Source organism: Haemaphysalis longicornis, unplaced genomic scaffold (genome assembly GCF_048455015.1).
Source record: "Haemaphysalis longicornis isolate Haplotype H1 unplaced genomic scaffold, Haemaphysalis longicornis Haplotype H1 scaffold_12, whole genome shotgun sequence".
NCBI lineage: Eukaryota > Metazoa > Arthropoda > Arachnida > Ixodida > Ixodidae > Haemaphysalis > Haemaphysalis longicornis.
In genome coordinates, this window is record NW_027526225.1 from 68,923,323 (window position 1) to 68,948,197 (window position 24,875).

General features: G+C 49.0%; 1 protein-coding gene across 1 annotated transcript; it reads right to left on the bottom strand.

Annotated features, from left to right (window-relative positions):
- Window positions 1-21,794: 21,794 nt before the first annotated feature.
- On the bottom strand, window positions 21,795-24,002 carry LOC144162009 (uncharacterized). Its single transcript, XM_077692543.1, has one exon. The coding sequence runs from the start codon at window positions 24,000-24,002 to the stop codon at window positions 21,840-21,842; it is 2,163 nt and encodes a 720-aa protein (XP_077548669.1). The 3' UTR covers window positions 21,795-21,839.
- Between the last annotated feature and the right edge of the window lie 873 nt (window positions 24,003-24,875).

Genomic DNA, 24,875 nt, shown 5'->3' on the forward strand with positions numbered 1-24,875 from the left:
AACGAGTAGTATTTTACAACATATCGATCTCGTCTACTTCTCACAGTACCTCCTGAACATGTTTCGACATTTCGGTAAAACCGTTGAACATGCTGCTTCTCTGTAGTTAGAAATATAGTTTTTCTCCCTTTCCTTTCTCCTGCTGGCTATGAGATATCTCTTTATTAAGAAATTTCTTCCTCGTCTTTTTCCTCCTACAATGGGGCACAAACGAGCAAATTTGATGAAACTCCTTTATAACAAAGCTTGTATATTTTGTGCGTGTTTTATGTTTTTCAGGTGTTGCTGTGGGCTTGTTTGTTGAACTTTTTCCTTCCAAACCCTTCTGTTTGTGTCGGCAGCACCGTCAAGCCGGAGCATTGAGCTTTTAAAAGAAAAGATTTCTATGCCTAACTAGTGGCCTCTAAAACCGGGAACGCACTGCAGGAAAGCCAACTTTATACAATGGGTTTTACAAAACCATCATGATGATGGTTGGGGAGAAAGGCACACAAACACCACAAGAAAAAACGCTTCCTGTGGCCGAGGTAATACCTGGGAACCTCGCTTTATGAAGCTGACGTTTATCGGATTGGGCTAGTCTGACACCGTTGAAGAAATTTAAAATTTGGATTTTATAGTTTGACTTGGACACTCGTTACATGAGAAAAATATTTGCGTTTTATCCATTTCTCTACTAAGAAGCTCTTTTCCAGCGTCTTCATCTCAGGCATTGTAGGTGGTTTGATATGATGCTCTACTTCAACTATCTCGGATGTGCGCCTTGCAATCCAATTTATATGACGTAATGGTGTTGGAAATTCCTTTTTGTCTCGCCGACTTCTACGTACCGTGACTCAGCTAACCCTATTATTTGCTGTGTCACGCACAAGCTGACCGGTCTGAAGAAACCAGGTCTCATTCGTCTCATTCAAGAATTTCGTAAAAGTCGCGTTTTGTACGGCGTGCCTCACTTGTCCCACAAGCCTGGCGAACGGTGAAAGCTAAACATTTTAAGTGCGAATGCACTTCTTAAGCGAGCCTGAATCGTCCGCCGCCGTTGTCCGCATAGCAACAGCTGCGGGTGCGCGCGCTCCTCGTCTTCCTCCTCGTCTTCCCTAGCAACGGGGGGAGATGGGCGCGCGCTACTCTCCTCCTCCTCTCTCCGCTCAGTGACTGCGGGTGTTGGGCGCCTCCTCTCTACTTCGGGCGGGAGAGCTCTCGCTCGCGTAGCGGGCGCGCCGCATTCCGACGCGTGAGGGCGCTCGTGTAGCCCTCGCCGTAACGGCGGGCGCTACTGTCCTCCTCCTCTCTCCGCTCAGTGACTGCGGGTGTTGGGCGCCTCCTCTCCACTCTAAGATCACGATATCCACCGTAATCGCGCAATCAACAACCGTGCATTCGCACTTACACACTCTCCCCCTCGGGGAAGTGCGAGGGAATTTTTTTTCCTTAAAACCTACAAGACGGCTTTCAGACTTCCTATATATGCATCAAACGCCAAGCTGTTACAACTGGGATTCTACAAAGCATGGAAAAAGCTCAGTGGACAATGCACTTCACAACTCCAAAGTCTCCAACTCGATAATACTGAACGCGCGACCCTGGTGCGCTTTCTATATTCATTACTTACTGTATCCCGAAGCAAAATGTGTATTCCAAAGTCTATACGGAAACACATCCGCGTTACCCCGATTCCTCGCAATTTAGCATCCTACCTATTCAACCGGACAACGAAGAGCACGCACCAACGATCTTTAGGCACAGTACCAGCATCCAACGGATGCACGATCTTCACACATCTCTCCCTACGTATCGAAAAACGCCTATGCGATATCAGTGAAGAATATTAAACTTCATGCTGTAGCCACAGCCACTGTCCGCACCACGCACACCACCATAGCTGAAAAAGCAGCAATAGCCGTGGCAGCCACCACACCACCGAGCGACTACGCGAATTTACGAAGGGATTCTCCAGAAGCGTGTCGCAACTTTGTGCGGGGCCCTCTATACCCAGTAGCCCTCCACATTTAAAGAAATAAGACTCATACCTGACCCTCTGCATTACCCGGGCATCAAGTCATACAGGGACAGTCGGCAATAGAGCGGCACATACCACGGCTGGAGAAGCAGTGCACCGGGCCTTTGGTCGTAGCAACCACCCTATGCCACCGACCCCAACCAACTACGTGCACCAACACCTACTAACATGCAACGACATACTCTCTCACTACCGACTAGCCCGCCAACAGTTCCCTTCCCCACATACACTCACCAAAGAGTAAGGAATCTTACTTTGCCAGCTCTAAACTTCCCAAGTGGCAGTGACCGATTGCCAATAGTTGGAAGCCCATAAGTTACTATTAACAGAGTCCTTCAGTGCCTTTCTGGTCATTAAACTTCGCCATCACGCTAAGGGAGCGCTTCGTACGCTGCCTCGCCGCGGCGCTGGTGTTGTTCGGAGGGCAGCCGGGGGCGTGGTCAGAGCGCGTTTGGCAGGGAACGGACCACGGAGTAAGATAAAACAGACCCTTGCCGCCTTATCAGCAGTGCGCTTTCGCTTTACGTGTCGTGGGCCGCTCAAATGGACTTACCATTTTGTGAGAGGCGAAAAAAGTTGGTGCGAACGGGGATGCAGCTACTGCGTTCGTGCCTGCCGGTCTGGCTACAGAGCAGCGGCGGCCGCCCGATGCCCTCCGATCTGCGGTGGCGCCACCCGCGGTAGCCTTTGTCCCCGTACGAAACTTGGCCGTGAGTTTCATGACCAGAGAAGCATTCAAGGACTCTGCTATTAGCTTCAGAGCTATCGGCCACTCATTGCGCAACCGCTGAAACATTTATTGTTTGCCAAGTAAACGGTCACCAGAAGTTGCGTCCCACAGAAACCTCATCGGAGGCCAAGCTTTGACAAATGTATAAACGCGGTAAGAGGCCAAACGTATGCCGTGTGCCTGACGTGTATCAGCACGCCGGTTTGGTGGGTGAACAGGCACAAAAAGTGGTTACAAACAGTTCCGCATCACCGGGTCACAAAATGAAGCCTGTTCAAGCTATGGCGCGCCGTATTGAAAATAGCCAGGGTGTCCAACCGGAACCGAACTGAAAACCGGAACCGAACCCGAATTTTCGCCCGGAACCAGAACTGAGCCGGAACCGTATTTTTTCCGCCATTTTGAAACGGAACCCGAACCGGAACAAATTTAAGCAACTATCCCAAACCGGTTACAGAACTTCAAAACAGTAATTTCTAGTTTTTAACACAAAACTGTTTTATGCCGCGCTCCACCAAGATAAAACTGACGTCAGATCCGTCACGGAAATGACATCACTACAAAAACTTCGATTGACGCGGCGGCGCCGTGATTCCATCCACGAACTCTTCCGTCGCGACGGGAGGTACAAAACGCGCTCACCACTACGCTATGAGCAGATGCGTGAATATGGCGACAAACGCGCCTTATCTAGGAGAGGCGAGGCGCCGACAGTTGGTGCCTCGATGCCAGCGCCTACGTGTACGGGGGACGCGCAGCTGCGGAGAACCGACTTGCTGATGTCGCACTCGTGGCGCGACGTGACGCGGTCCGCTGCAGCGTGTGTTTCCCAAACGATTTGCTGATAACACCTGTGGTTTCGTTCGCAAGGACGGTTTGCGGGCGCCTGTGGTTTCAGTCGGATTTACTCAATAGAGAGTTTTAGCCATGGACAATTTTCTTCCTCCATGGTTTTAGCTGACCGTTTCTGACGGTCCGCTCCGCTCCGATAGCTAGCGGGAGCGCCATTGCGCATGCGTGGCACGCAAAGGTGCAAGCGGCGATACAGGAGCGGGCCCCGCTCAGCTGACCGGGGCCTCTTAGCGGACCGTCGCGGCAGCTTGCGTTACCGTGCGGAATAACAACATGGCTGCCCCGCGATGGGAGCGCGCTCCCGCGAACTCCGTTTCTTTAGTTGAAATGCGAGCGACGAAATCGCGAAAGCTCTTCGAATAGGCAAAGGTGCCACACTCCTCAACGAGCTTTAGTACGTAAGCGAAAAACGTCGACCGAAGCGCGGTGCTGCTTCTATGCAGCGCCGAGAAGGCCAGCGTTGTCTTGGCTATTCCAAAGTTTATCGACTTGTTTAAAATAATCTAGAACCATTATACGGTGTAAGCGACTACATTGTATTAAAAAGGGGAAATAGGCACTAGACGCGGTACTTTACTTGAGCGAGCAAATTCAAATTCGTATCTTTACTTTGCGATGACGTTTTGGTTTGCAAACGCACGGGGCACGACCAGTGACTCGAATCATTCCCCCTCGAGGGAGATACGGTTATCGCTTAGCTAAAAGCCTTTCTGCCGCTGACGCTGCGGTTGCGCTTAGCGGCCCGTCGGGAGAATTGCGGGGCTTCAAAAACGGTCAGCTAAAACTCTCTAATGCTCCGACGCGTCCAATCCAGTGTCTAACGTTGATGCATCTAACGGTGCCATACCGACAAAATATAAATAGCGACGTGCAAGTTCATACCGACGCACAATAAACATTCAACTGCTCCTGTGAAGGCATATTTCACTTTCGTGTTTTACCGGTTCCTATGGAAGAGGGAACAACCACAATTTTAGTTATGGTGCCCTGCCTTGCGTCTGAAGATATTTATACCACTCGTCCGAACACACCACGAAATATTTTGCATAATATGTAGTCCCACAATAACCCATCAGGTCGTCCTCTTATTACCCTGATTTTAAAGTAAAGTTGTCAGTATATACCATCAGATTGCGTTCAATAGTTGCCACCTCCCAATTTTATCTTGCATTAAAACTAAGTTAGATCAGATATTCCGAGGCAACATATCAAGGATTATTCTGGTGGGTTCTATCTGCATGGCGTATACTGTGTAAACTTTTTAGTGTGTTGTAATTTGAATGCAGCCCTGCCCCTTTGCGGAGGACTTCAGGGACACCCTCAACAATAACTCCATATCTTCCACTTATTAAAGTCTGAATGGGCAGTTACATACAAACAGCAGTATAATACAGACACTCCCAGTGCTCTACCTCATCGGCACTTATTCTTTTACAGTACCGTTGTGGCCATTCAGCTCTAAGAGAGCACGAGGATTGAAAAAAGTTTGGGCCTTATATCTCCGCTTTTAAAGTAGACGCGACAGCAGTGTCTTATCATCCTCAATTTTGTACACCTAAAAATTAAGGGGCGCATCAAAAAAAGTCGATTAATGCGAATTAGTGAGTAGACTGGGGTGGAATAGTCAGGTGAGTGGATAGGCAATATTTATTAGGGAGATCGCGTGTTGATTATTTTGTATTTGAGAAATTAGTGGGTAAGTTAAGGTGGATTAGATGGTCGTACCAACCACGATATCTTTGGGGTCCTTGGTGTTTTTAGAAATTTTTCGGCGTTCTCCCTCTCGACCAATCAGAAAATATATTTGCCCACAAAATAGCCGGAAAGTTGTTATGTCATGACCACATAATTGCTATAAAAGCGATGTTCTGTTGTTTCTAGCGTAAGATTGACATCTAGAACTTAAGTGAATACATAATTGCCTAATTCATACTTTATATTCATTCAAGGGCTTCTAAAACAACTGTATATATGACGTAAGACTGTAAGGAGCAACAAAACTGAAAGAAAAAAATGAGGAGCTACCAACTGTTGTGATGCGAAGGACATCTGATAGCCTTCTTCAATCCTTTTCTTTCTTAGGACTACAGTTCTGCAGCTTTGAACATGTGCAGTATCTCAATCCCCGGACACAGCCACCTCCAAGCCGAAGATGGGACGATGCCACGTGAGCTTAGCCAATGCGGCGCCATAGTTAGACTCCAGCAGGTGCGCCGCAACTCTGCCAACGGTTGATTGCATGTTACAACACATCGAATCAGAGACCACCAAAGAGGATGACGACTTACACATGAGTTAGCTACTGCCTTTCCCCAAATAGACCACCAACGAGACGAGTCAGGATTGTGTGAGCACCAACTTATAGCGGTATTCCCGCCAACGAGATCACCAACCTCGTGCCTGGAGATTTGACCCGCCGAGCCAGTGCTAATGAAGCCGAGCCAGAGCGCATGCATCCTCTAGTCACATACCACCAGGTAGTTTCTCAGCAGTACAGGCTCTTCCAAAAAACATGTTCGTCCCGGAACAAATCCCTACGGCTTACCCAGGAAAGATTATTCCGCGCCCAGCCGGTTAACTCCCTCCCACGTCATCACAGGCTTCTTCTTTTTGACCGGACACACCTTCATCCAGTTTGTAATTTATAATTTCTGTGGATGGTCTGGGAACCTCAGACACATAGCGGACGACGGAGAGAAATCTACCCTAGACCCTCCCAACCTCCACCCTTCTACGGAGCTTGGGGAGAGAGCCTCCGCAAGCTCCGACCACGAACATCAGCTGCACCTGGTCGAAAGAACTGTCGACTCGGCCAGAGCTCAAAGCACGCTTGAATCAGGACGCCTCTATAAAACTTTTCCTCAAAGTTAAAGTTAATTCTCTCTTTCTCTCTACAAGCGGCTATTACCGCGGCTTGTAACTTCACTAAGCTATTACATTTCCTATAACCCAATTGCTGCCACCTGTCGCTGAATTGTCTTTAACAACTTGTTATCCCGTGGTTCTGCATAGTGAGTTTAATGGCCGTTCCTTGCTTATAATCGATCTTTTAGCAGATGGAACATGGGCAGAATGAAATACCTCTAAACACAACCTGCCACGCTTGGCAGTGAGGGCTGACGCCGACTTTGGGCAGTTTTTGACTTCTAGCAGGGCTAATGATCTCGTGTTAAAGCTAAAACGCCGTTGACACTATGGGTACATAAAAACCGTAGCAGACCCACCATTTTATTTTCAATGTGAAATTGTTTGCCTCATTTTGCGAAAATGCGTGTGCGTACACGCGTTCGTGCGAAGACATTTTATGGAACCCAAATAGATGGCAGGTACGCAGGCTCTCTGCAACCCATAGAATATGCCTTCCCACCAAGGAGGCTGCCCGCTTACCAGTAAGTTATACCGGTCTGCATGCCTGCCTGCCTAGTAGCCCGAAGATTCCGGCGAGGGTGAGTGATTTGGATACAAGGGGTGTTCCGTCTTGAGCCAGCCAGGTGGGGGGGGGGGGGGTACTTGCACAGCCGCACCGCGGCGACGTTCCAGGGTACCAAACAACGACGTGGGACGGACGGGTCATTTGGTCGATAGGTGGACGTGGCAATGGCCATCCTGCAGAGTGGGTGCCCATTGCCAGACGATTGAGGTGAGGATGCCACAAGGGGGTAGACGTGGAGGGGGGAATGGGAGACACCGGTGCGCTACTCACTGGCCAGGAGGCTACATGCTCGCCTTTAAGAAGGCTTCAACGGGGAATCATTATTTGGAAATGAGGTGCCGCTCGTCCCTGGTCGGCGAGGGGAGTGGATCACAAGGTGCTACAGCGGCGGCTGCGTAGAGCCATGTTTAAGACAGCGGCTATTACGCGGCAGCTCCTGTGGATTCGCGTAGTCGCACAGCGTCGGCCTCGTTGTAACCGAGAGAACGAAGAGGCCACCGAAGATAGAGCGAACAGGATAGCGGACGATAAAAGTACGGCCAAAATGTGAAAGTGAGGTCTGACTGCCGAGATCACGGAGACATGCCAACCGGCGGCGAAGCGCTAAGAGATAACGACAGAATATAGCGCACGCTCGATGCGAACCATGTGGCAGAGGTAATTAGAAGGATAAGAATGGGAGGGAGTGCATTCAGCAGGCATTCTCAGATAATATAATACATGTCAGTCTACCATTTGGCCTGAAAAAGAAAGCTGCATCTTACCAGTACTCACTCACGGGGCAGATATTTGGAGGCTCACTAAATGGGTTCAACCTAAATTCAGGACGCCTTAGCGGGCAATAGATTGGAAGATGATAGGTGAAACATTAAAGGACAAGAAGAGGGCTGAGTAGGTCAGGCTACAAACGCGTGTTAAGGATATATTAGTATAAATTAAGATGAATAAGTGGGTGTAAGCAGGGCACGTAATGAGAACGCAAGATAACCGTTGGTCATTAACTGCGACAGACAAGATCCCCAGAGAAGGCGAGCGTGACAGAGGGCGGCATAAAGTTAGATGGGCGGGTGCGATGAAGAAGTTTCCGGGGATAAATTGGTCGCAGTTAGCACAGGACGGGGATACTTGCAGATCAATGGGAGAGGCCCTTGCCCTGAAGTGGGCGTAGATAGGCTGGTGATGGTTATAGCGCGCTCAGTCGTGCGTACGTTGATGACGCGATTTGTTCCTGAGACACAGCAGCTGTGCGTCATCGCCGAGGAGACTGCAGTTAGGGCATCGCTGAAATTTCGCATTAGCGAGTGTCGTAATCGTTAGCCATTTTTTTGTATCCTGAAGAAAACAACTGCGTGGCATGAAAGTGCAGGTTTATGAGCCAATAATAAAAATCAAGAAAACTATAAAAATAAACTAAATGAATAAAATTAAGATCCCCCCATCAGAGTAATGCTTTTACATACACACACAAACTCAACCTTTTATGTCCAAGCGAACCTTTTATTTCGCTTCAGTTAGTGATGTATTTGTTGACCTACCAATAAAAACGTTTGGTGGTGGATTTTACAGTAAAGAGGCTCTTCAACACTTTTGTAACGCATTCACCCTTTGCGCCGCTTCTGAAAGCAATGCGAAAGCTATAGCTGTTGGGAGCACGGAGTGGCACTGCGTGATGTGCTCGTCGCAGCTGATACGCCTTCGTTTATGCAATGATTTTGTGACTTCCTTTATAAAGCAAGTTAACAGTGCAAGAGGGGTGCGATGGATGGCAGCTGATGGCTGATTTCGTCACTGCGGCACTCAACTCGACCAAGCCTATAGTCGTCCCGTGAGGTGCGGGGTGTATCGGAGATTGTGGCGATGCTTGGGGACCAGGGATAGTCCGTCATGCAGTCAGCCATTCCGAGAGTTGGTCATTGTCCGAGGCGTCTGCAAGTCACAATACCATGCCCTGTGGGAGGCGTTGAAGTTAGAACTCTTGACGAAGTGGATTGTTGAGGTCCTGGCCATGGTCGCCCAATAGCTGCCGCATGAGATGTAGCAGATGTGAGGGTTGCCTGTCAACGAGCTCCTCGGTGCTCAGGAGCTTCTGCAGCCTGCTGAGTACCGATTCAGACTTACGTTGGATGATTACTGCCTTGAGGTGGACCCGCCACGGTGGCTCAGTGGCTAAGGCGTTGCGCTGCTGAGCACGAGGTCGCGGGTTCGATTCCCGGCCGCGGCGGCCGCTTTTCTGATGGAGGCGAAAAGCAAAAACGTCCGTGTGTTCGAGATTTCGGCGCACGTTAAAGATCCCCAGGTGGTCAAAATTAATCCGGAGCCCTCCACTACGGCGCGCCTCATCGCCTGCGTTGCGTCGGCGCGTTAAACCCTACAATCAATCAATCAATCAAATCAGCCTTGAGGTGGTCGCACGGCGCAACAAGATGGGGGACATCAAGGATGTCGGGAAGCACGTCCGTGATTCTGCCTGGCAAGGAAGTCATGGGGCTGTTGTATTTCGTCTCCTGGCTAGTGATGCGATGCAGACTAAAGCGCGCTTTGACTTTCGTGAACCATGTTCGCGGGTTCCGCGTCCAAAACGGGGGTAGCGTAGTGCGGTGTACAGCCATGGTTGAAGCGTGAGCAGGCGGAGCTGCTCTGCGGGCTGGCGGAGCTGCTTCATGGGCGGGCAGAGCTGCTTCGTCATCACTGCCCGGCTGTAATTGGCCAGCAGAATCCGGCGAGGTCGAAGGGTCCGACCGGGCGTGGTAAGAGGCGTGTTCGGTCGCCGTCACCATTTCATGTCGTGACCGGCGCAGAGACAACCAGCCGTTACAGAGTTTGGGCTCGAAGTGATTTTTATTGTGGTTGTTGTTCTACGTCTGATGACGCATACCCACGCGGTGGATTCACAAGGAATCGGTCATGAAGGGGTTAATGCGCCCGCTCACAATTTAAAAATAGATACATATCCATTCACATCCAGTAGCAGCGCGGAATAACAAGAAAGAATTGGTCAAAAAATTGAAAATTGTAGTTGAATAATTTGAGAAATCGTAGTTGTAATATTCAAAGCTAACAGGGTTGACATCTGGTCTCCGACACATATGCATGAATGGCTGCAGCAACCCCTCTGTGACAATATCCTAGTGATGTGGCACCAAGCGACAGTAGTACTGGCATGGAGAAAGGAAGTTCGATTCGTTATAACTGCCTGGCAAGGGGACGTTGTCTGGTCTTTGAAAACCCACGGCAATGTAATAAGAAGTGATCCAGTGTCTCATGTTCACCGCAAATTGTACATAGGGCGGTGAAGGCGAGACAAGACCTGTGCATATAGAAGTTCAGCTGGGGAACCCTACATGTGACGTTGGTTAATGTGACCTCGGATTGACGATATTCACACAAATGGGAAGTACAATTATGTTTTAAATGGGCGTACTGTTCAAAGTTAGGGATGACGTCTTCCTGCGTTCTCATTAGGCGTTGATATCTACGAAACCTTGCTGCTGCTACACTAGTCGGAACAGGGCAAAGATCAACCGAAGGGCCATACAAAGACGATCCCGCCAAGGAGTCAGGTTCTCCATTTTCCAGCGGTCGAAGAACGCCAAAACCGGGAAAGAGAAGAAGATATTTTGAGCAAGTTTTTCAGTTATCTGATTGGCATAGAGCAGTAATTTTTGCCTTAGGTACTTTGGCTGAGCATTGCTGATTTATAAAAAAGTTGAAAGAAGTGTTATAGGGTTCCTTTAAATTGGCTGACATAAAACCTTCCCACAAAAAAGCCCACTTTATTACTTTGTTTTTATACCGACGTGCAAAGAAACAGAAACGGAGCACAAAAAAATTAGGTGAAAAGAAAAACACTCATGCTTTTTTAAATGTGGAGCATTTTTTAGGCTCGCCTGGTCCTGCGTCGTTGATGGCGGCGCCGTCCACACGTTCACTGCGAATGCGCAACTCTCCTCCTTACACCCACAGCTCCGCGATACTACACTATAAAAAAAAGAAATATTTAGCGGCGCCCGGTTTCGATCCCGCGACTCTCTCGCCGCAACGGGAGGTACGCGGTGCTCTTCCAACTACGCTACAAATCCGGGAGAGGAGCAAGTGCTACGAACGCGCCTTATGTCCTTGACACATTCAAACTACGCCAAGAAGCTACTGATACAACGAAGGCACGCGAAGCTGAACGTCAACGGAAACGACGAACTGAAAACTTTAGAGGGGGATGCTGAATTTCCCGTGGGAAAGCTGTGGCGGGAAGCGCCACGCGCCTTGCAGCTCAACCAGCCCCGTCCGCAGCGCCTCTGATGCTGATTGTGGCAATATGCCCCTAGGGATTGGCGAACCAAAGAATCCATCACGAGATAAGTTCGCGTTCAACCACCGTCGTCATCTTCCCGTAGGGGAACCGCCGAAGAAGAAGAAGAACGAGAAGACAAAGCTGCGAAGAGGAGGGCGTGTACATTGCTCTCAGCCGGTGCACCAATGTCAACAACCTTTACCTCACCAAAACTGACGGAGACTACCGATTCTACCACAGAGACAACATCGACAAGAACATGGTGGATGAGTTTCGGCGCCTCGAGAACCACCGCCTACTCACCGTAACACAACAGCACTTGCGTGCCTTTGCCACCGGTGTGGACCCGGACGCGGAATTCCCTCTGGCGCTAGTAAAAACCAGATCACTCAACATAACGGCAACACAATGGAACCACACAGAACCGCCACGATGCTTTGCATCCTCATCAGGGTTCCCCACGGGGAGATGGTGTAATTCTTTTCGAACCCATTTTAACCAGTTTGAACGGGTTCGACCCGGTTCGAACAGGAACGGAATACTGCTCTGGAGCGGAACCAGAACTGAACCCGAAAGGCTTGAATCCGAACCCAAAAGGGACACAAAAAACGGGCGGTTCGAAACCCTGAAAGTAGCGTGTGACATTGTGTTACACGTTCTACAGGCAAGGGTTCTTTGTGTCCGGCGGTGTCCGGCAGACTACTTGCGCTGTGCCCTTCCGTGCTTCGGTTTTCTCCGTGGTTTGGTTGATGGACGGATGCGTCAGTGGGACGGCTGCGTTTGTTTTGTGGCATTGTAACCACCGTAGTTCCTCTGTCGGTGTCTGTGAGGGGTGTCCATGACTCTGTTTGAAGTATATATGCCTGCTCAAATAACGCCGTTTGCATACTGCGGCGGGCCACTGAAAACGTGAGTCAGCATTTCATTCTGCAATACGCAGTTCGTGAGAGCTTGCCTCGTTACCGCCTAAACCTGACCTTTCGTTTTTAACGGTTGGCACTCTGTAACATACATGTGCTCCTCTTTCTCTGACGCCAGTTCTAGCTATCCTCCTACCCGTATTGTGTTTCCGAACAACTTGCCGTGCTCCCACTGCTGGTTTACTTGGCCTCGAACATGCGCTGAAATAAGAATCGTGTGTAGTACGCACCGCATACGTAACCTCGTCGAAATTTAGGTTTCTTGCAATAAATTGAATTTCACTATATTAACTGAATTTGCGTGAAAGTTTTACTTATTGTCTTGGGACACAGATGTTTTTTCCAGTTATTTCGCATAGACATATGCCTTCACGAAGAAAGTTTAGAAGTGCCTTCACTTCAAGTAATTCAAAATTGCCGTCAGAAAGAGGCAATGAATAATGCATGCGGCATGATTATGCTAATGTATTTTCTTCAAGTTGCCTTTCAGTTCATTTTTTGTTTATACATGTCATTGTAAAAAATTATGTATTCGTGCGCAATGAATATTTTTTCCATAATTGCGAGGAATTTGGCAGAAATCGGGCCGCGTGGCAACACATAAAATAGCATTGGCCGTAAAGACTGGGCATAAAGTCAGAAATGTGCATTAAAACAGCGTCGTGTCCACGTATACCCATTATCACTGCAATATGATTTGCCAGTCATTGCCGAATATTGACCTCCCAGAGCTTGCTCAATTGTCGGCTTGTGACCTTTCCCACACACCATCCAATAATGCCGGCCGAGGTATTGGCAAGCTTGGACACTCTGTCCACTCATGATTTGCCGTGCTTGCGCTTGGCACTTGCTGCTACTTCGGTAATACGTTCCCCCACAGCATGCCCTGGCACAAAATATTCTCCACCCCTTACTCACCTTATTGCACGTTCGACCCCACATCAGGAACAGTTTAACACATAATGTTCGCATGGCCGGACAACCCACATCTTCCTTCGAATTCGGACGTATGCCTTCACATTGGGCGTAGATGATGACGGACTCCTACCCCTGCTCCCAGCTTCGGCTGGTGAACAGGGCAGGGAAGGGTGGCTACAGCCACGAAGTCCTCCACTGAGGACACCCCTCACTGGTCCGCAGCAACCGCAATCACAAATATCAGAGAAAGTTTCTTGTCATCCTCCACGGTGTTGCAGGCCGAGTATGAAACTCACTAGATGCTGCTTCGTATTTGTAGGCATGCGTCAGTACAGTGTTGATAAGTTCAGGCAAGGATTTGCGCTTTCCATTATCTAGAAGGCTGATGTACTCTTTCACATGGCGGTGACTGAATGAGCAGGTTTTCGGCAGCTCTGCGATACTTTCGATTCGTTAGAGATCCTTTTTCCCAAACCCCACAATCAATCAAAATTCACCCACATAAAAGCCTTCGACATGTGTAGCAGTCTTTTTCATAGGTCAAGGTAACGTCTGTTCTTCAGTAGTAGCAGCGGCCCAACGGTCTACGACGAATGCAGAATTGTCGCAAGGTTCAGTAGAAGTGTTGCTTTTGTTGCGATCGAGTATAAGAACTCTGTGCGTTTCCGTGCAACGGCAATTGCAGAATAGGCGCTGGAAATATTTTTGAAGGTTGTTTGGTCTTCACTCGCTGTATTTATAGTTCAGGACAGCGTTCTCTCAAAAAACGGAGCGTGTAGCAATCGCCTCCCCTGCGATCAGGTCGAAAACCGCGGAATAGAAACGCGCTTTCTGATTTGCTGCAGCTTCTGTAAGCGAGCTTTCATTCCCGGGACAAAAGGCAGGGGGGGGGGGGGTCACGTGTATATAGCGTTGCTATCATTCAGAACTGAGTTTTATACGGTATGGGCATTGTTTCCTACTAAACACAGAAGGTCCAGCTTACCAGTTGAATAATTTGAAGCCGAACGGCTGCTACGAAGCGACGTCTACTAGACGTAAGCCTGTACATGCGGTGGGTACGGGTAGCGGTCGCTTGGTGTTGTGGTTGTACACAGGACGTCAGCTCGCGGTGTCAGTCAACTCTGGGATATTCTGGCCCTCAAGGCACACGGAATGCACAGCCTGCCTCACCGTGCCATTGTGCGACTCTAGGGGTACAGTTGTCTCTTAACTCCTGTACGCTACTCATCTAAACTAAGTCTAAATGCTCTTGAATTCAAGTGCGCTTTATAAATAAATTACCGTTCAATTTTTGATGCGCTAGGATTTTATTGTGTACACAAGAATAAACCCCCTCTGTAACGCTTGATGTTACGAATATCGTGTAATAACGAAAATAAACGTAACATGGCGGACGAAATCAGTTGGTCATGCATCAGAGTTGAAGGCATTTAGTGTGTAACCAGTGATATCCAGCCTTCAGTGCAGACAACTTGCGTGCTATATGACCGGTTGGTTTTCTTAAGCAGCGCCAAAGTAGTTCGTGTCTATCGCGTCGGATGCGAAACGTGGTCACGTGTTTGTATCAGCCTCGCGAAGTCCCCAGGAATGACACACATTACAGCTTAGCCATGTTATTCTAGATATGAAGGGCTCATAGCCGTCGTGCACTGCCCTACTATCGGTCACGGTGTATAGCTTGGATCCTTCGGTCATTCGGAGGGTGCAAACTGCGAACGCTACCTTCATCACCACTCCGGGGGACCGGTGTCCCCCGTGTACCCACGACGGTACACAGGGGAGGGGGGGGGGGGGAGGAGGTCCTTGCTCCCAAATGTTTCACACAAAACACCCCCTGCTGAAGAATGAAGGTGCAGACCAACGGCAGACGCTAATGGCTAAAAAGGAGTAGTGGTGAGCCTAAAAATGCGGGTTCTATACCGTTCACTGCGGCTGCTTTTAAGCTGCACGCGAAAAGTAAAAGTGGCCGTGTATCGAGATTTTGGTGCGCAGTAAAGATCCCGAGGTGGTCAAAATTATTCCTGAGCCAAGACCAAAATTCACGCACCAGAGTGTACCTCCGTTGCCTAAAACGTCCATATCTCGAGAAGACGCAGAAACACTTAGCAATAGCGAGCGTGTCTGACGTGAAATGAACAATGGAACGAGGCAGCAAGTGTCAAGGCTGCTGCCAACATTGAGGGGGCGTATTGAAATAACAACGGGGTTCTAATAGGGCGAAATCGCGACGCTAGACAGCGAGAAGACATGCAGAACGAGCATTGAAATGGAAATACAAGCGCGTGACACAGCGCATTGTCGAAAATAAAGAGCTGAACGAGACGATGCCTACGTCCGACAGATACACGATGGGAATACCGAACCCAACCAGAAAGGAAAACATCTGTTCTACCAGAGACAAGTCTGGAAAGAACCCCACCTAGACGCTGAATGGGAGCGTCGTCGCCGCACCAAAGCGCATCATTGGATATTACAGGATGACAACCGTCGCGAAAGGCCTTTAAGAGTCGTTCTATAACATGAATTCGGACCATCGTGTAACGTGTATGACAGACGCAAAATATTCGGTAGAACAACTTTGATAGGGTACATCGAGCATTTCCTGATGATTACGTCTATAACAAAGAGCAGCGCCCCACATCAGAGATTCAAGAAAAAATTCGTCGCCTCTGGGAACACTCGGATGTGCTTGATACACGTTCAGGCCACAGGTCTGTGAACACTTCTTTACTACGCGAACCCCCTCCATGTCCCGAAAGCGGCAAATGCATGGCTGGCAGTATGGGATAGTGAGCGAAATATTTTTAGTCTGCCAGAGCAAGGAGGTTACTTAGCTTTCCCGCAATGGGCCAAACAACGGAAGACGTATCGTTTAAATAACTTCCATGCGATCTTGAGAGTACTTTTTTAGAATAAAAACCTGAATGATTTCTTAGTAAAGGCTACCGGCCATCTTGCTCGCTAGGTAAGAGTGCGGAGGTCAGGTGATGGGTAAGTCGTTGGGCTTCTGAATACGAGGACGCAGGTTTGTTTCCCCTCCGCGGCGGGCGCTTTTCTGTACGAGATTTCGGCGCATGTAAAGATCCGCAGGTGGTCAAAACTAATCCGGAGCCCTTCACTACGGCGCGCCTCATCGCCTGCGTTGCGTCGGCGCGTTAAACCCTAAAATCTATCAATAAATTAGGTCAGGTGAGTCATAAAATGAACATTTAGGCATTAGGCACGGTAATTTGAACACGTTCTTCCACATCGTGGTATGTTAAAAACAAGGAATCCAGGATTGGGGAACAACCTAATTGAGTTTTTAAAACTATAGATAGGCTTTATGTCTCTATGTATAACATGTTTTTACTCACCGTAGCTACTTTTTATGAGAGGTTGGCTAAGCTGCAATTTGCTAACATTTGCAAGATCGGAAGGCGCAAGAAATATAAGCAATGCACACCTGTCTAAAATCAGTTTCAGGAAAATAATCCTTTTCCTTAGTCTGGGGTGTTGGACGCTGCCATAGTATGTTCCGTACGTCATGTTGGCATAATGAAGTATGCCAAAAAAATAGTGACCCGAAGACGACCGAGAAACGCATGATGAATTGAACTGGTTTCGTTCGCCGGTGCATTTCTTTTATTTACTTTTTCAAACTCCCAAACTAGATATATTTGTTTGGTTAGCAGTTGCTCCTGCCAAGCAATCGTCAAATTCTGCCCAATTGAGCTAAAAGTAGAAAGCTGAGTGACAAAATAAGCTCTCGAAACAGTTAGTTTTATTTTTACGTCAAAATATTTACACTATATCTGAGCGTTTCTTCAAAACAGACAAGCAAACAATATTTCGTTGTTTACTTGTCCTGGAAATGATTTTTTAGTTATTTAACAACAGGCTGTCCAAACAAAGCTATACTTTCGATTTCACTGTTAAAGACAACATATGACAGTCTACTTCTCAATTCTAGCCATTTTCTATTTTTACGAGTTATTTATTGGCCGCATCTTGACAATGTTGTATTATTTTGGCTGGACCAACTTTTCTGTAACGTCCTCCGGGAATTGGAGGTATAACTCAAACCGATATTTCAAGTTTGGAAATAATAAATGTAATAAGAAGTGAGTATATCTATTAACAAACTGGGGGACGTCCTATGTAAAACTGTATCCTGGGGAAAAAAGAATTTTTCATCCACTTGAGATTCCATCATATGGTTACAAAGAAAACTTGTAAGAAAATCGCAGTTGAAGAAAACTACATTCTGCTTAAGGATTCAATTCCGGGTCCAAATCCAGTTGCTTTACCCAGTGAGCTAGACAGGAACCCAGCCATTCGTACCACGAGCGTGAAATTATGGACAGCTCGAAGATAGGGAACAGGGTGCACCAACCGATTTTAGAGGAATTCTCCGCAGTAGAAGCAGATTCTATGAAGTAAAAATGCGATAATCGCCTGAGATGCAACCGCACGGCTACGAAGGAAAGCTATACGGCATCGTCAGGAATTTAGACGCTGAGAAAATGTTCGTCCAGGTCCAGGATTTGAACCCACGACCAACGGGTATGTACAGTGCTGTTCACTCTTAACGGGAACGTTCGAGCGCACGGCCGTAGTGCTCCCTGAAGCTTTTTTTTTTCTTTATTGCATGTCTTCGGTATACACAATAAGAACAAAAAAAAAGGATTACAAAGCGCGAAAAGACATCAGCACGCCACTTGCTAGTGCGCGCTTGTTAAAAAGGCCGAAGCCATGCCACACTTTCCAACACATTTAACCAGTCAGGTGGAGATGGTTGGGCTTTATACACTTCTAAGATCTCCCGTACACTCTGGCAGAACAACTCTCTGCTCGGTTTCACATCGTAGTGCTCCCTGAAGCGCGGGCTCCAAGAAGTGGTAAGAATAGGAGGCAGCCTACACATGCGCGCTGACGGCATGAGCTGCGAGCAGCCGCGTGTTGTGTGCTACAGCGCGCCGCCAGACCATTCCGATTCCGAGAGCTGGGTAATCTCGCCTTCTCAGAATGTAATAAAAAGAAAAAAAAAACATTTTTACAGTGGAGCTGTTCTAACCGGCAGTAAGTTTAGGGTTGCAGAAAAAAAATACCTAAAAAGTACTCATGTGCCCGTACTCGCGGCAACCAACAAGCGTTCCCGGCCCGCGCAATGGCTTTAGTGAAAAACAAAAAACTGGCAAAATCTCTGAGCAGAGAGCAAATGCCGAGCGTTCGTGAGCACGCGCCTCGTGGATACTTCCGAGCATCGGTAGCACATGCAGTAGCTTTAGGAAAAGAAAAAAAAACAAAAAATAGCAAAAGCCTTTAGCAGAGAGCAAACGTCGAGCTCTCGTGAGTGCGTGCCTTGCAGCGACCGCCGAGCGTCCCCCGATATCTCAACTGCCACCACTCCATCGTGGCCGATCTCCACCGCCTCATCTGGCACTGCCCCAAGATTACTCGCTTTCGTACATTCACTCCCCCTCACCACGACAACTCAACTTACATCGACCCAACATCCCTCTCACGTGACACACTCTCCGAAATAATCATTTATGCCTCAAAAAGCGGCTTAGTACGGGCAATTTAGCAGTGGTCTGCACGATGACAGAAGAGATCCCTTGAAGACAGAGCCATAAGGACTGCGCTCCGCCCACCCCATTCTCTTACTCTCCCCCCCCCCCCCTGGCCTTTGGCCTTCATTTTTAATAAAGTTTACAACAACAACAACAACCCTGGCACGTGCAGTGGCTTTACAAAACAAAAATTGGCCGCGTATCTGCTCCTTTTGTTGCAAATGTCGTCAAAGGCGATAGTCTTTATCGGCTTTTGCGAAGTAAATGCCTCCCTTCGCTTTGCCGCTCACCTCTCATGTTGTTCCTCTTGCGTCGCGCTCCTCCCAAGGTAAAGACGCCAAAGGTTTGCTTAAATCATTTTAAATTTCCCGCGTTCGACTGCTCCAAACCGGGTGTCTCGATGCGAACGCTGCCGTACCGCGAAGACGCGCGTTAATCGAGGCGCCCTACTTCAAAACGTTTATAGAACCCCGTTTCCCTACTCCACGTGCGTTGCAAGCAGAACGTGAAACCTATCTAGTGGAACCTTGCGTAACTGTTGCCGGTTGATTTCTTAAAATGGCGCCAGAAGCTATAGTGGCGCGGGCGACAGCAGGCGACGGCGGAGTGAATTCTTTTTCTGCATTTGATAAAGTATTTAATTTCGCAAAATTCAAGCATGTTTGACTTTTTTATAAAGGAACACTGCAAATATCACTTCTGCATTGATTTCTTGTCTCATATTGTCTTGTTCTTCTTCAACAATGTTGACAAGTATGAACCTTACACCGGACATAGACGGGTAGATTTAGCTGTGACTATATAAGAATATTGCGCAGGCATTGTTTTGCTTTGCCCGGTTGGCTGAATTCAGTCACAGACAGACAGACGGACAGACAGACATACAGACATACAGACAGACCAAAATTTCTGGGTTTAAGTAGCCTAAGAAAGACTATCGTCTTTAAAAAAAAAAAAGTCCACCGCTGTCGTCACGGGCTCCCGCGCATGTAAAAAACACCGTCACTAAAGGCGAAAAGACACCCTGCTAGGGAGAGCTCACCGCCGCCGCCGCATTTTTTAGACGCCATTATAGATAATTAGAGAAATGGCTACGAGTATGCCAATCCTTCCCGCGACAACTTGCAGATCCCGCCATCGATGCCCCGAGTTGACGACGAAGAGCTCGTGGGAGTCTACAATGCTAAGCATGACTTTTCATCCGCCACTCACCGAGAAGACGACGACTACCTCCCCGATGCAAATGACGACGTTTAGTAGCACCGCAAATATGGATATTAACAATGATACAAAATTTAACTATGCGTCCCCCAAAGCTCAGTGGAACAGCTTCACCTTTCAGGTGTGGCGTGTGAGTGTAAGCTTCCCTGAAGGTTTTCCTTCTCGCTAAGAAAACTAGCTTACTATTTTGCGGCCCATATTTTTTAGTACGTTATGCTAAACACGCCCTTTATTCATCTACTACTGGCCAGCATCGAATTTCATGCATTGCCCCTTCTCTCACATTAGCCTGGACTAAGCATTGGTGTGTAAGACAGCTTGAAATTGCTGTTAGACATATCGCTAAGGTTTCTTGAACAAGCGTTGTTTATAAATTATTTCACCGTCCTACAAGGCCTGTAAGAGGCTATCAACATAGCCATAAGTAAACACGGCGGGCCTATCCCAGCTCGTGAATTCTGAAAACCGGTGTTAACTATCAATTATGTTGAGGTGTAAGCAGTTCTGAACTCGAATACCTGGGCAAAATTTTCAGCGACGGCCGCGTGTTGTAACAAGCGACACACTATAAGGGAGCCTTAACACACACGGACCTGCTTCCTCAGACGCGGGAACTCCAGATTTCTTCCTCCTGAAATATAAAGGTTGGTTGTCTCACACTTTCAAAAAGGCAACAATATTTACGCAAAGAAGAGCAAAGAGATGATTTTTACACTTTATAATATACCATTGTCACGTGGTGGAAGAAAAAGATATACACAACCCCGTGTTAATGAACTATTACCTTATGAAGCTGATTTATAAACACTGGCTTAGCCACAGCTAATGTGACAAAGGGAGAAATGCATGAAGAATGATGCTGCCCAATAGTCAACGAGAGAAAGGAATTTTCAGGGATAATGCAATAAAAATTAGGGGCTGCAAGAGAGTGCGGAAGTTTTCGCTGCTTGAGAAAAAAATGTAGCCTTTTTTTATTCCATCCTACGAGTGCGAGGTTAACCAGCTATCGGAAGCTGAGTGGCCCGGCGGCGCGTTGTAGCAGACGACCCTCGGAGGCTTTCGGCTCGAGCTGTCAGTGCACATGTGCAGGCTGCCTCCGCTTCTCGCCACTTCACTTCTCGAACCACTGCGCCCACGAGCTCGCCAGTTCCCTTTAAGGGTGAACCGCACTGTACACTGCCAGAAATAACTAAACTGGGCTTAGTTCCTAAAGCGCGGCGTTGGCGAGTCAGTCCTCGCCTCTGTCGCACAGCTATTACAAAGGCCACCCTCCAGCTACTAACATGGCACTTGTGTCCGAAGAAAGTCGTGGTTGTGTCGGCGCGACGCAAGCAATTCAAGAAGTTTGTAAATGGCTCGGATTCAGAGTTTCCCGTGCAAATCAAGCCTCAACCTGTCATGTTAAATGAACTGCAAGAAGCGTCGCACCATTGGGAGCAGAACACAACTGTTTCAATAAACAAGTCGCCTAACCTGTCAACTGATTCGTTGTCCACTCAGTTATCCGTGCCCAGAAACAGTCGCATTCGTTAAAAGCGTGTCACCGGTTTTTCCTCAAAGCAATCATTCTCTACTCGTTCCAAAGGGAAGCATCTCACTCAAAAATGGCCTATGGGTGTGTATGGGAAACCTTATGATTAGGTATCAGCATCTATGGCTTCTTAGGAACTACCTTTAAAGGGCTAAAAATAGGCCATAGCCCCGTATTATATTTTATAAGTCGCGGGTTAAACACTCTGAAGCGTATAATTTTATTTACCGCGTTAGAACATTTTCTATCATTTAAGACCATGCGAGCGAAGCAACTTTATTAAAAATGCCTGCAGAACGATTAGCCCTCCTGTGTAAGGAAGGCGTCACCGTGACGCGGCCATGACGTCTTCCCGGCTGTTGGCGCCTCTACTCCGGCCGCGGCCTCACTACTCCCTTTGGTCGACTGCGCCTGCCCCTGTTTTGGGGTGGCAGCCTCCCTCCGGTTTCGCTCGGTCGTTGCCTTTCGAGGGCCGCCGAGATCTGCTGGACGGCCTGGGCTTGGACTTCTTGATCGTAGCAACGCATTGCGGCCTCGAGCCGCGACGGGATCGTTGTCATCGTTGTAGCTTGCTGCGGGTTCTTGGCACAGTCCCAAAGGATGTGAGCCGCAGTGGCTCTCTCCTTTCGGCACACACAACAAAGGTCACTTACATAAACACTCGGACATATGTGCTTCAGCAGAACCGGGGTGAGTAGCGACCCTGTCTGTAGTTGTCGATATATTACTGCTTCCTCACGGGTCAAGCCCGGATGAGGTGGCGGCATAGTCCTTCTATCTAGTCTGTACCACTTCACGATTTCATTGTAAGATGTCATCCTGTCCTTGGTTTCCCACCACCACGTCGGGTCGACCGCAGTAGCAGCGGCACGGTTGGTTAGTCCTCGCGCCGCCGCGTTCGCCGCCTCGTTGTGGTTTGCGTTGCCGCGATCCGAGACATCACTGCCCATGTGCGCCGGAAACCACTTAATCACAACACACCTACTTTCACTCGCGAGATCGACCGCACGCAACACACGTGCGGCTTCACCACACACTCTTCCTCTGGCGTAGTTTTTCACTGCCGTCCTAGAATCACAGAGCACAGTCGTGCACGCGGGGTCGGCGATGGCTAGGGCAATGGCCACTTCCTCTGCTCGATGCGCCGCTCGAGTCCGCACACTCGCCGCCGTCCGTGTAGCACCGGTCGCTGCCCCTACAACTGCTGCGGCGAATGCTCTTCTGCCGTCTGGATACTCTGCCGCATCCACAAACACAGCAGCCCTGTCTTTGGCATGGAGATCGATGAGCGCCTTGGCCCTCGCCTCCCGCCGCTCCTTGTTGAACTCGGGGTTCATATTTCTTGGCACAGGACATACCCGCAACCGTCTGCTAATTGCTTCTGGTACATGCACGTCTTTATTCTCGGGTCCCCTTTCCTTTGGCTCCAGGCCTAGGTCACGCAGCACTTGTCTACCCGTTCTTGTTTCCGATAGCCGCACGAGCTGGGCGGTCCTCTGCGCCTCGGCGATTTCTTCCAACGTGTTATGCACTCCCAGGGCCAGAAACTTTTCGGTGCTTGTGCAGTCTGGAAGTCCGAGTGCTGCCTTGTACGCTTTGCGTATGAGCGCGTTGATCTTCGTATGCTCGCATTGCCTCCAGTTGTGGAAAGCAGCAACGTACGTAATGTGGCTTATAGCGAAGGATTGCACTAGCCGGGTGAGGCTTTCTTCCTTCATGCCTGCTTTTCTGTTTGACACCCTCTTTATGAGGCGAATTGCCGTGGTGACTTTGGCCGCGAGACGGTTCACCGTCTCGCCGTTCACTCGTTTGCACTCAATCAGCATACCCAGCACTCGGATCTTCGCTACCTCCGGGATCGTGTGACCGCCGCTCGTCCTGATCTTGATTTTCTCTTGCTCTCTCGCAGGATCGTTGCCTTTCGCCTTCCTAGCTGCCCCTTTCGGTGGAATCACCAGCAGCTCGGACTTGCTTGGAGAGCAGACGAGCCCGGACCCTCCCAGCTGCTCCTCGATAGCATCAACCGCCTCTTGCAATGCACCCTCGATGTGTCCGTCGCTTCCACCTGGGACCCATAGCGTTATGTCATCGGCATAGATGGTGTGTCGGACCCCCGCGACTCGCGAGAGCCGCTCGGCCACCCCAATCATTACAAGGTTGAAAAGTAATGGCGAGATGACCGAGCCCTGGGGGGTCCCGACACTGCCGAGCTTCTTCTCTTTGAGCCGCAGGTGCCCGGCGTTGATCTCGGTGGTCCGCCCCTTCAAGAAATCCTTGATGTACGCATAGGTTCTGTTGCCCATGTTTAGCCGCGAAACATGGGCCAGGATTGCAGAGTGCCTCACTTTGTCGAAAGCACTCTGCAGGTCTAAACCCAAGATGGCTCTGTTGTCTTGCGTGTTGGTAGTGTCATCTAGGATTTCATTTTTTAGTTGTATCATGGCGTCCTGAGTTCCGAGCTTGTTTCGGAAACCGATGACGGTGTTTGGATAGAGCCCCGAATCTTCCAGGTACCTCTGCCACCTGTTCATGAGAACATGCTCCAACGCTTGGCCCACACAGGATGTAAGCGAGATCGGCCGGAGGTTCTCAATGTTGGGTGGCTTGCCCGGTTTGGGAATCAAGATGGTCTTGGCAGCTTTCCATTGCCGGGGCAGTGACCAGGCTCGCCAGCATTTGTTGAAGTATGCCGTGAGGTTCTCCATGACCGCTTCATTAAGATTTTTCAGCGCTCTATTTGTAACCCGGTCGGGACCAGCGGCGGATTTGCTGTTGAGATCGTGCAGAGCAACCCTCACTTCCCATACTTCAATGTCTCGATCTAGCCACTCGTTTGCTTCGCCTTGGTAGTCCGGGTGCGTCTCTGTGGGAGTGACCGGCAGGTACTTATCGTCAAGGCGTTTCTTCACCCCATCTTCCCCGTGCTCGGTCAGTGCCCTGTGAACGATCTTGGCGACGTTGTTGTGCTGGTGCGTATTGGTCGAGGTCTCATCCAAAAGATGTCTCAGCATACTCCACGTCTTTCCGCAGTGCATCTGGCCATCCACCGCGTTACAAGCCTCATTCCACTGCTGAGTGCAAAGCACTGTGGGACTCGATCTCTCCGTTGAGTTCGGCGACCTTCTTGGTAGCTTTCTGTTTGTCCGCTGCGTCTTCCATCTCGTCAGGATGGACTGCTTGGCTGCGATGAGGTGAGCCAGGCGGCTGTCGACCCTTTCGATACGCTCGTCCGTCTCGACTTCCTTGGTGGCCTCTTCTGCCTTCTTTACAATCTGGGTGGACCACTCCTCAATGTCTGTAATTTCGGTCTTCTCCTAGGGTAACAACCTCCGAAAGGCTTCCCAATCCGTAAGTCGATGTTTCCGAAAGCTTCTGCCGACTTCGTCGCCACCGAGCGGGACAGT